We start from the raw sequence: 12999 nt of genomic DNA, 5'->3' as shown, positions 1-12999 counted from the left end.
GATTTGCGTTAATTTCGAGGGTGCATTCCTGAGCTTAAATTAAGTAACTTTCTCAAAGATACCGATATTCTAACTAACTCCATTTCGGAGATAATCAATCATAAATTTTTATATTATAAGGCCCTTACGAGCGTGTACACTTGCTTTAGGACCTGTTTACTTATTAGTTAGTGTTTAGTGCGAGTTCATACATTTGCTACTAAACGTACGTACTATCTCGGACGATCGATGTTAGAAATGACATTGATATGTCACAGTTTTCAATTGTTTGGTTGAGTTAAATGTAATGCCCGTGTTACAACAACGCTATATGCAACATTTAGTTACTTTTTATAAAAATAAAAATAGTAAAAAAAAAACAAAAAAAAATATTTTTTTTTGAAAATTAACTATGCCATTTAGTTTCCTTAAACGTACTTACCGAAACCGCGGAGTTAACGCAATTCAATAAAAACACGGTGTATAAGCTAGTTATAGTAATCATCTGTATATATCCATTATGTATATTGTTATTGTCAATAAATAGAATATATTATTTTAATATTTACTAGTCGCTTTTCGATTAAGGAAAACATCGTGAGGAAACCGGACTAATCCCAACAAGGCCTAGTTTACCCTCTGGGTTGGAAGGTCAGATGGCAGTCGCTTTCGTAAAAACTAGTGCCTACGCCAAATATTGGGATTAGTTTTCAAGCGGACCCCAGGCTCCCATGAGCCGTGGCAAAAACCCGGGACAACGCGAGGAAGAAGAAGATACAATAATTATCGTAGTAACAAAACGGCCTAGCCGCATATTTTGACAAAGGGTAGAGTTTGTGACGTAAGGACTTGTAGAGTTAGAAGCTTGGCTCTACAAGAGATCTGATAACTTTTTGACAGCACAAGCCTTATGGTTTCGTCTTGAATGTCATCTTACATGAGAATGATAGGATTTTGATGGGACATCACTTTTTGTAAGTTGTTTATGACAATTTTCCATCCCCTAATTTAAATGGTTGGGGGTGATTTACTATTAAAAATCGTGAAATACGTATCTTTTATACAATCTACTTTTTTTACTGATTCCCCATAAAATCTTCAACCCCCTTTCCCCCCTAGCGCCCTTTTCCTCCCCCCCTTTAACCTTACGGGGTGATTTTGGGGTTCAAAACTACTATATATCCTTCCCCATAAAAACTATCTATGTACATACCAAATTGTAACTAAATTGATTCAGCAGTTATTGATTCCCCACACAAAATTCCACTCCCCTATTCACCCCCTTAAGGGCAAATAATTTCAAGTTTTTTAATTTTTTTGCTGTTTGTGTACTAATACTATCCTACATACCAAATTTCAGCTTCCTGGGACTTCACGAAGTACCCTAAGGGTTTTGATAACCGTCAATGCGTGAGTCAGTAACGAGTGACGAAATCAGGGCTTTTTAGATATGAATAAAATTTCAAGTTGAGAGCTATGCAATTCAATTTTTTTATTAAGTCCAATATTGACCCGATATCCCGAGAATTTTGTTAATTTGGTTCAAGAAAACGACGAAGCGCTCCGAGAAAAGGCAGTGCCCTTGCGCTTCGCTTTGCTCATCTTGGCGGGGTCCAGATTAGAGGATAAATTAAATTGGCAGATATATAGTGTCAGTTAAGGCCCTTTCCTAATCAAGTTTGACAGTAAGGGCATTCTGTTGATTTAACCCACGACGCGCTTTAATCAGTCAAAAGTAGTGTTACTAGCTCACCCTATGCTTAATATAATAATATAAAATTCATGGGTATTTTATTGCATACAATTTATCATAAAGATTATGAACAATATATCCTGCGATATCATTGCAGTGCTCCGTTACAGTACTTAGGTAAGAACAAAGGGCGAATAAACGAGTAAAATATTTATAAGAGCCTGTATAGAGATGCATTATAAAAACGGCGTAATGGCGACGATGCTCCTCACCTCGTCCTGGGCGGATATTCTACCAAAGCGTCCTCCGTTCCTCTTTATTTAGATTTCTCAGAAATATTCAAATTTTAGTATTTATCCACTTCTCGACGAATTTATAATATCTGTATGTTCTAAAAAATCTTTAAACATATTCGACAGTGGTTAGTTTTTACCTAACTGTAGAAGGAAGCAGATAATGTTTTATGTTTCTGTACTGATGACAAGTTGAAAATAATCACGCAGCGCCATATCAACAATAGCACAGCACTAAAATAAGGAAATGCATGCGGCCATCCAAAGCTGTTGAATTTTATGTAAGTCACTTTATTAAAACTATCGGAGGCGTACCTACATTCGTACAAGATACAATTAAGACCTCCCAGGCGCAGGTTTTTTAGTAGGAAAAGGCGGGCAGTTAAGTTGTTTTATATGTACTTCTTACCTTTAAATTCAAGGTAGAAGCGCAGGTGGTGTTTTCACACCGACATAATAAAGAACGTACATGCGTTGCACATGTAAGGAGCGAGCCTTACCAAAAGTTTCACGAAACATGTTCGATGTTGCGAATATTGCTAATGTTCGATTCATTAAATATCCATTAAAGGCAAATGTTATTCACGATGTAGATTGTAGACCATAATATTTTGCTTTATATGGAGCATTGCCATTTGCGTTTACTCGCAAGTTGTGTGACGGTAGAGGATTGTAATTTAGCAATAGTAGGTTAAATAAGAGTAAAAACACATTTAATGGTAGTTGTTACGTTATGGTTTTAGTTTATGGTTGGTTTGGACATTTGGTGACAGTTCAATAAAAGATGGCTTCAAATAATGTCTTTTAATTATATTGTACTTGAAATAGTGAAAGAAACAACAAACATGGTGTCAGAAGTATAAAATAATAGATGTGAAACACGAAAATGGGTGAATCAAGTAAAATTTCATCAAACCCGGCAATTCTGCCGGCATTACAATACCCCCAATACTCGCATGGACATGCCCATATGCGGCCATTAGAATATAGTGCTTCAATGGAAGAAGATTGGAAACTATGGGTCCAAAAATTTAAGATATTTCTTCTTGCAGAGAACCTAGATACCGTTTCTGATGAACGTAAAATTGCACTGTTACTTCACAACATGGGGGACAAGGGCGTTGAGATTTATAATTCATTTAATTTAGAGGAAAAACAAAATTTTGATGATGTCTTAAAAAAATTCAACGCTTATTTTATTCCAAAAGTTAACATCACAATGCAACGTCACAAGTTTTTTACAAGGGCGCAAGGACCTACAGAATCCTTTGACGATTTCCTTACAGACCTTCACAATAAGAGTATGACATACAATTTCAGTGATAAGAGAGAAGAACTCGTCAGAGATGTTATTGTAATAGGTTTAGCCAATTCCGCAATGAAAGAGAGGCTTCTGCGCACGGAGGATCTTACTCTCCAGAAAACCGTCTCCATGTGCAGAGCAGCGGAATTATCGCAAAAACAGGTCACCGAACTAACAAATGAGATAGCTTCAACCTCGGTGCTCAACGTTACCACTGCGCCTGTGCATAACGTTAACAATGTCAATACTTCAAAAACAAGAAGAGTCAACACAAGAAAATGCTATCGCTGCGGCAACAACTGGGATCGTGCGCATCAATGCCCAGCTATAGGTTGCAAGTGCCAGAAGTGTGGTATTCCAAATCATTTTGCGAAAGTGTGCAGAAACAAACAGGTTGCAACCATAACAGAGAAACAGGACGAAGACGACAGCGAGGAGACTTTCTTCATTGGCTGTATCAACAGTGAGTGTGAATGTGAGTGGATTGAGACTTTAATTATAAATAATAAATATATAAATACCAAACTAGACACTGGTGCTCAAGTAAACTGCATGTCCTTAGCTACTTATAAGTCACTCAACCTTGATGAAAAATTTATAGTTAATAAACGCATTAAGTTAGTGACACTACATGATAAATGCATACCTGTCAAAGGTGTGTGCACCATTAAATCTTACCTCAAGAATGGAAAGTATGACAACATCGAATTTGTCATTGTCAGTACAGATTGTATGACTATCCTAGGCCTAAGATCTTGCATGAAATTAAAATTAGTTACTAGAAACATGGTTGATTCTATAAATGTTTCAAATAATACTGACACAAATAAAATCATGGCAGAGTTTACTAATTTATTTAATGGTATTGGCTGTTTTAAAAAACCCTATAAAATTGTATTACAGGAAAATGCAATTCCCAGAGCCGATCCACCTCGTCGGGTCCCTATAGCACTAAGACAAAGCCTTAAGGAAGAGTTGGACAATATGGTAAGACAGCAAATAATCACTAAAAATGAGGATCCGATGGAGTGGGTCAACTCTACCGTTGTGACTAAAAAGAAGAATAATAAAATTCGCATATGTATTGATCCTCGATACTTGAATAAGTTCATTATAAGAAAACACAAGCAATTGCCAACAGTTGATGACATACTAGATAAGTTATCAGGCTCTAAATATTTCTCTAAACTTGATTGTAGCAGTGGGTTTTGGACAGTACAGCTTGACTCAGAAAGTTCAAAGTTATGTACATTCTCTACTCCATTTGGTAATTATTCCTATAAACGATTGCCATTTGGACTTTCCGTGTCAACAGAAGCATTTCAGGAACGCATGGAGGAAACATTTAGTGATATTGATAATGTACAATTTTATGTTGATGATTTAATAATTTATGCTAGCACTGTGGAAGAGCATAATAAAGTGTTATTAAATGTACTGAAAAGAGCTCAAGAATGTAATGTCAAATTCAATAGGGAGAAGTCCCAAGTTCTGCGTAAAAAAATTTCATTTCTAGGTATGATTGTAAGTGACCAAGGGGTTAAACCTGATCCAATAAAAGTTTTGGCCATTTCTGAATTAAAATGCATTCGTGACAAGAAAGAACTTGAACGTTTTTTGGGAATGACAAATTACCTGTCAAAATTTATCAACAATTACTCGACTATTACAAGCCCGTTGCGCGAGCTTCTTAAAAAAGACATATTATTTAAATGGCATCCTTGTCATGAAAATGCTTTTAATAAACTTAAGGAGGCATTAACAAACGCTCCCACACTTAAATTATTTAATAGCAATAAAGATATAGTCGTATCGGTAGATTGCAGCTCGGAAGGGGTAGGCGCCTGCCTTTTACAAGACAGACAGCCTGTTGCATATGCTTCTAAGGCACTAACTGAATGTCAAAAAGGTTATGCCCAGGTTGAACGCGAGATGTTTGCTATTGTGTTTGGATGCATTAAGTTCCATAAGTACATTTTAGGAAAACATGTCCTGGTTGAAAGTGATCATTCGGCATTAGAAATCTTATTTAAAAAACCCTTATCTTTAGTTCCTGTCAGACTACAAAGAATGATGCTTAAGATACAAGGATATGACATTACTGTTAAGTATGTGCCTGGAAAACAAATGTATATATCAGATTTTCTCAGTCGCTCTTTCATAGTTGATAAAAATGATGAAACAAAGCAATTTGATGAAGAGTTTAGCAAAGAAATTGTTTGTCATGTTGAGGTCATGATAGATTCGTTGCCCATTTCAAATGAAAAACGACAACTCATTGCCATGAAAACTAATGAGGATGCCACACTGTCTTGCGTAAAAGGCTATATTCATAATGGTTGGCCAAATTCTAAAAACAAACTAAATGATTTAGTAAAATCTTTTTGGAATTTTCGCAATGAATTGTCTCTAGTCGACGAAATAATTTTAAGAAATAATCTAATTGTGATACCAGTAGCATTACAGAAAATGATGTTAAAAATTATTCATGAGGGTCACTTAGGATTAAATACATGTCTTAGAAGAGCTAAAAATGTTATTTTTTGGCCTGGATTGACAAGTCAAATTAAAGAACTTTGCAACAACTGTCAAATATGTGCCTTGTTTAGAAAAAATAATACTAAAGAACCAATTCATTTTCATGACGTACCTAAACTACCTTGGTTAAAGTTAGGCACTGATCTTTTTGAATTTAATAAACAATATTATCTGGTTGTTGTAGATTATTACAGTAAATTTTTTGAAGTGGTTCGAATAAATGACTTGTCTTCAAGGACCATTATCAATCATATTAAGTCTATGATAGCTAGACATGGATGCCCTTTACAGATTGTAAGTGACAATGGTCCACAATATTCCTGTAAAGAGTTTAAAGAATTTGCAGACACATATGGATTCAAGCATATTACTTCGTCTCCTGACTACCCAAAGTCAAACGGGTTAGCGGAGTCTTCTGTCAGAATTGTCAAATCTCTACTAAAAAAGTGTAAAGAGGATAACACAGATCCTTACATAGCTTTATTAAATTTTAGAAATAGCCCAAAGGAAAATAGCCCTTCTCCAGCTAATCTTCTGTTCAATCGGAACCTTAATGATCGTTGTCCTGTGTCTACAAATTATTTAAAGCCTAAAATATATACTAGAAACTTTTACTTAGATAAAGAATTGCAAGATAAGGTAGGATACCACTACAATAAAACAGCTAGACCACTAAAAGAATTAAAGATAGGCCAGTCAATTATGTTCAAGAAAAAGATATCAGATGATCGCTGGCAAAAAGGAATTGTTGTAAATAAGACTAATTTCCCTCGTTCCTTCATTGTAGAGGACGAACAAGGTCGCCGTTACAGGAGGAACAGACAACATTTACGTAGCATAAATAACTATCAATCAACTAATTCTAATGTTAACCCTAACTCTTATGTTATAAATTATGACAGTGATGATAGCGAGTGTGATTCTTCTTATAAAGTAGAAGAAACTGATGATCGGGAGATCATTGATACAAGTCAAAGCAATAATGGAATCAATGATACTCCGGCACCAAATCTTGACCTGTATAAGACTAGGTCTGGACGTATAGTCAAACCTCCGTCGAGACTAATTGAATCTTAGTTATAATATCTTTGTTATAATTTTATTAAGGAGAGGAATGTTACGTTATGGTTTTAGTTTATGGTTGGTTTGGACATTTGGTGACAGTTCAATAAAAGATGGCTTCAAATAATGTCTTTTAATTATATTGTACTTGAAATAGTGAAAGAAACAACAAACAGTAGTTTCTTAGCTTTCCTGGGAATTCTCGTACTCTTTCTACATGATCAACATGGCAAGGGGAAAAACTAAGAATATTATACATCTTAAAAATCAATTGCAATGCATTTCAATTACAAATGCCATTAAAGATACAGTACAAGCAAAATAAAAAACTTCGGTTTCTCCCAACTATTACTCGTTAAATGTTCAATTACACTTTTTCTAGTAATTTTCTCGTATTGAGTTATACATTAAGCATTAAGACGCATCATTAATTTACAGCATGTCAATACAACTTGCAATGCACCTAGCCGTGTAACTATTACTGGCTTCAACTTTTTATCCTAATGAAACTGCATCCTTATGTACGTTGCTTTAAGTGGCCTCATTTAAAAGCCTCTTCCAGTGAGATTCCAGCGTCCGCATTCATATTTATAAGGGCAGCGTCCATAATTTAGATTAGCATCACTTAAAGCCTTAATTAGTAGAGGCGGTGTGATTATTGTTGTAGTCGGGCAGTGTATCGGTACTGCGGCCTTGAGGTTTGACGTCTTGATTGGAGACCTACCGCGTTGAGTCTTGCGCAGGTGTTGCCCACACAAAAAACGCGTAAGTCGGCGGCCATCATTAGTCTCATCCCGGCTAGGTATGAAATAAATTGACCGTAAAATTAAAACGGATTTTGGATGATTCCGAATTTATAACGCTTCGTAGAGATTCGGTCTTTTGTCAGTAACCCGATTAAGATTTGATTTGAGCATAATTTTTATAACGGTGGTGTATTAAATTAGGTGGTAAAAAAAAATCGGATCAAGAAGCGGTTAAAATCACAAATTCCTCTGACACACAAAAAAATCGATGAGCTAAGATGTGTGTAAGATACAACTTTTATTTCTTGCAAGGTACTAACCTTGTAAGGTAAGGAACCGTATGTACATACGGTTGTATTGTACGGATGCAAAAACATTGGCTACACTAGCAAAGAATCCAGTGAATGAAATGCATCTTAGCATCCGGCCCGGCCGCATCGCTGCACGACGCCACGTCCAATATTTATTAAGACTTTACAAAACGCGATGTATTTTGATGGTGGCTGGCACGTTTCATATGTCGTAAAAACGTTTACGAGCGTGAAACATATTATGCGATACAGACCGCGGAAATTTATGATTTTCTCAAAAAAAATATTGATTATAAAATAGAACGTTTCACGTGCGTCTGCCGTTGAATAATGTAAGCTTTTCATTGTTGCAGTGCGAGTGTGAAGACGAGTATTGCCTGGAGGCAAAGTCACGGATCGACGTCTGTCGGCCTTCGGTTCTTCGCGGAGCCGCGAATGTGACGAGTTCGTGTCGTTTGTCACAGCTAATCTGCACGGCTGATGCCCAGTGCGCCACTGCACTCGGGTACTACCATCGCCTGTGCCGCGCAATGTACCGCGGCAGAAAATGTTCCCACAAATGCCTAAATGCCATAGAAATTTTAAGAAAACAGGAGAAAGCAGCGCCTCTGACAGGATGTAAATGTGATGGCAATGAGGATTACGACTGTCCGAGGATGCAAAATAACTTAGCGAGGCTTTGCTTCCACAAGAAGCTAGACCCCATCGAAGAAAAACGCAAAACAACAATGCCACCACAAGTGGTTCAAGTAGGAAGCAGTTCTATCGCCACTGTTTCAAAACGGCTGCTAGTATTATTAACATTTTTCAGTTCAAAATTCTATACGTGATAGTTTTATAATGGGTCTACCTCAAGCATTAGGTCTAATTTAATTCTAAGGCTGGAGCAGCAATTGCATTGAAGTACAACTTTTGTAAATATGTAAATGAGAATAGTATAAGTACTAAGGTGTAATAAATAGAGCCTTGTAGGTAAGTGAGGGAAGGCAAGGGGTAAGAGAGATAGATGGCAAGATACCTAAATAAAATGGGATTGTTTTTCTTGAAATATGGTTTTTAGTGTGTACGTGTTATGCTGGTTTAGGTACCACTAGACTCGGCTACACTCATGTATAATTTTTGTTGTCACTTTGTAAGTATAATACGTATCAATTCGCAAAAATAAACAACTTTGAATTCAAATCAAGTATGATTCGACTTAGGTAATTAGGTGCATTCTCAGTTTTATTACGCACACTTATCAGACTCAGTATTAGCACCATATTTTGCACCATCTTCATTGAAATTAAAACTATACTGCTACAGTATCTGAAAGCGCTCTTTGGTTATGTTAAATCACAAAGGTGTTGTAAATCAGCTTCGTACCTATTTATAAAGAAATCTCAAACTCCATCTGTTGATACGGTGTTAAATCTTAGGCCAACGCACGCGCATAATGCAGGCAATCTTGCATGATAGAGGATAGCCGCGCCGCCCACAGCACGCATGCGTCGCGCGGGCGTCGCTATAAATACGGCAGCGCCGGTGGTCCGGTGACAAATGCTAGGCTGTTCCCGCCGCGGCGCCACGACGATTGATCTAACGTCCCGGTATCATTTGCTGTCAAACACACGAATTTACAAGTCATCGTTTCAATCTGTCCCTGTTCATCGCATGTGTTCCGACATACGTTTGAAAGAAACGGAAGTGTTTTTGAGGTCGTTTGGGTAAGGGAAGTGGATGTTCTAATAACATAGTCGTAGCTAATTCCAGTGTGACACTAATCGTTTGTCCTGATGTAGGGCGGTAGATTCTGTAAAAATATGTTAGTAGGGATTCCAATGTCCCATTAGCATACCATGTTGTTAATATTGTCTTTGATCGACATTTTTCGCTTATTAATCTGGGAGAGCAGGTTTTATTATTGGTACTTCATGTCAAAAGTAAATACATAAGTTTCTGTAAACATTTCATTTTTGGTACAAGTTTTTTTCGTTGACTGTACTTATCTTGCCACGGGCAACTAATACTCATCGAGACAATTCTAAAAACCCCAAACAACTACGTTGCTTTGTTTCATCTCAGAGTTCCTATGACCACTTCCTGTCTCCATCATCAGATCAGCTCGATGGTATCATAATATTGTATTGTAACCCGACTTTCATATGTATGCATATTTTCAGTAAAATTAGATATAAGAAAGTGGTTGAAAAATGGTTTGCACGATTTGAAAAAAAGTTAGATACACACCAAGAACATGTCAAGTTAAATAAAAACTTGTAAAAACAGCATATGAGTTTAAAGCCCGACCAGAAATATATAATCATTGTCAAGTGGGCGCTATTATTCTCATGTATAAAGTGACAGTTTAGTTTAGTATGAAAAATTTAGTTCCAATGAAATTCCGCAATATGGCGCGTGATCATATATTACTGGTCAGGCTTTACATAATCTACCGCTACTATTAACCGCTTTGTAAAGGTACATGGTAGGTAATACGTTTTCTACTCAGTTTCGTGTATCAAGAGCTTGCTGTAGCCGTGTCCCTCTTGCTCAATTTAAACCGAACGGTTTAACCGAGGTCCCTTAGTAATGAAGAGGTTGGAACCGGTTTGGTCCAAGCGCCTATTCCGAGAGCTCACCAAAACAAGAGCACAGCAGATCTGTTTTGCACCAGTACGAGTACAAAGACATTAAGATCCGTTAACGTTATTCGAAAGGGCAAGAGCTTTTTATAAAAAAACCACAACGTACGTGCTTTTATGTAAACAAATAATTTGTCTATATCACCTATACCAACGTGCCATTCACATCGTTCCGTTTATTGTTTATCCTTGCTTGATATGCCCTTATTTATCTATCATATTTCCACGTTCTTGTACGTAGAACTTCCATAAAATCTTGGATAGAGTTCTTGATAAAAGTACCTACAATGTTGTTTAGTATGCGTATCGCAATTGTATACTAATGTTTCGTCGCCAATCATGTCATTCTTTATGCATAATGAATCGACTTGATGTCCGGCATACGATGAACACTTACTTATTTTCGCATTACGGGATATCGTTGGAGATTGGCGTGCGAAAGTATTCTACAGTGCAAATCTTTTATAAAGTAGGTATAGTAATTTATTGTCCATTCAGCGAACTGGTGTGGTATTTCAGTACCTATCTGTACATTTTAATTCGTATTTTTTATTTATTGACAATAACAATATACATAATGGATATATACAGATGATTACTATAACTAGCTTATATCTAAAATAGGCCCTTGAGGCATTGTACCAAGGATGCTGGCGGCATTTCCTCGTTGTATCGTAATACTGATACGTTGTATTTTTTTTATATTTTGATAATACAAGGATTTCTGAATATTTTGAATAATTGGGTCATACACATTTTATAGCAAACTCGTTCGCGTCTTTTCTGTAGACATTGCAAATTTAAGGGAATCTATAGCAAATTTTTACGCTGCACCTTTACAGGTGGGATAAATTTTTTCAGTACTTGAGACTAAGAAAAACGGGATATATATGTACCAGAGTCATTAACTTGTATTGTATTTGGACATTTTTCTAAAAAGTGTTCCAATTTATTGGCATCTTTTCTGTAGACATCGCTTTGGCATTTTTTCAGTAGGTGCTTAAAACTCAAATAAGAAAAACGGGATATCTATGTATCAGAGTCGGTAACGTCTATTGTATTGTCCACAGAAATGACCTTTTTCTAACACATAAAAGCAGAAACAGCCATTGTATCTTATTCTCGCGCTCCAATTCCAAATTCAAACCGGGTTTTCAATGGTTGTTATGGCTTTCTATTTCCAAAATGAAAGTTTCCTGCGAAATATTCCTGAAATTTCCGAGAACATTGCAAACTTTTTGGTAACTTTCCGTAACGTTACAGTCATCATATGTACATTTTACTGTATACTTAGTTGCAAAATCAGATTTTTTCACAGCAATAAATTATAACTTTTTTGTATTGTAGTATTTATAAAAATAAGGCAAACTCGTAGAGGCAGTTTTGTGTGAGTGTGCGTGGGTTGATGTGCAAGAAATAAGTTTAGTACATATTAACTTTAATTCCTTGGGATTCTGTGTGACTGCAGTGAAGTAGGTATAGAATAGATTGTTCTTAAATGAATATTCATAAATATAATACCGATTAACCACAGTTTACCAAAGTGAGATTATTAGCATAGTGTGTAGAGAAAAGTAATGTAATTAGTAATTTATACATTTCATTACATGTCAGTAATTATTGTAAAACGTACAAAGTTTTTGGAATTACTAATATGAATAATTAATAATTTATTGAATTAGAGTTAGTTAGTGATGTAATTAGTTAGTAAAAATTGTTGCATTTGTTCGTTTTGTAAAATTATATTAAGGATTTATATGTATTTATTTTATTGTACTGAAATAAAAATTGTTTTCTTTATTCTCTGGTTTTCTTCAAAAATAACAAAATCCTACCCAATATAAATAATTAAGGTGATTGCAGAAAATGATATACGGTCTAGTGGAACCCGGACTAAACTAATACGGTGTTAGAAGGGTAGATTACGAACGCTTTCGTAAAACCTAAGTACCTGTGCCAATTCTTGGGATTAGGTTGACGAGCGAAGGAGCCCAAGTTATCCGATAATGATAGATCTCTACCTGCTCTATGATGCTCTAGATCTGGAATCTACATCATTTATTTATTAATTTATTTGATCTTTATTGCACGAAACAAAAACTTATCGTACAAAAGGCGGACTTAATGCCAAAAGCATTCTCTGCCAGTCAACCTTAAGGCAAAGCAGAGAGATTGTGGGCGGTGATACTGCTACTACTACTAACAAAATATTAAACGCAAAGCAAAATTACCATTGATTCGTAATCTATGTGTAAATAATTACTTACCTACACCTAAACACCTATTTGATGGATATGAGAGACATGGGACTAAACATTTACTTATATTTAGAAACCTACTTGCTTGTATTTTTTTCTTGATAGATATAATTTTAAATTGGCGGTTGTCTTTGAGATTCAAGATGGCGAAGATGTCTCGGGAATATTTTTTTGTGTTTTGCTCAATCATGT

At 35.9% G+C, this 12999-nt stretch overlaps 2 protein-coding genes across 3 annotated transcripts in view; both read left to right on the top strand.

Annotated features, from left to right (window-relative positions):
• The window catches only part of LOC133527495 (growth arrest-specific protein 1-like), a 30486-nt gene extending 18137 nt beyond the window's left edge, over positions 1-12349 (top strand). The window contains exon 3 of the mRNA XM_061864530.1: positions 8279-12349. Within this exon, the coding sequence (XP_061720514.1) occupies positions 8279-8755 (477 nt within the window). The 3' untranslated portion in view covers positions 8756-12349. The remainder of the gene's footprint in view (positions 1-8278) is intronic.
• LOC133527485 (uncharacterized protein K02A2.6-like) lies at positions 2691-7042 on the top strand. Of its 2 annotated transcripts, none has more exons than XM_061864508.1 (2): positions 2691-3743; positions 4172-7042. In XM_061864508.1, exon 2 carries the CDS (start codon positions 4253-4255, stop codon positions 6881-6883), a length of 2631 nt encoding a protein of 876 aa, XP_061720492.1. In that variant the 5' UTR covers positions 2691-3743; positions 4172-4252; the 3' UTR covers positions 6884-7042. The 2 variants fall into 2 exon arrangements, with proteins under 2 accessions (XP_061720492.1, XP_061720493.1); XM_061864509.1 differs by having other exon boundaries at positions 4172-6506.
• Positions 12350-12999: the final 650 nt, after the last annotated feature.

The sequence above is a fragment of the Cydia pomonella genome, chromosome 18, assembly GCF_033807575.1.
Source record: "Cydia pomonella isolate Wapato2018A chromosome 18, ilCydPomo1, whole genome shotgun sequence".
In the NCBI taxonomy this organism is placed as follows: Eukaryota; Metazoa; Arthropoda; class Insecta; order Lepidoptera; family Tortricidae; genus Cydia; species Cydia pomonella.
This window is presented reverse-complemented; position numbering and strand designations above follow the sequence as displayed.

Excerpts from the sequence above, each read along its gene's own strand:
- LOC133527485 (XM_061864508.1), top strand. The coding sequence starts at position 4,253 with ATGGTAAGACAGCAAATAATCACTAAAAATGAGGATCCGATGGAGTGG.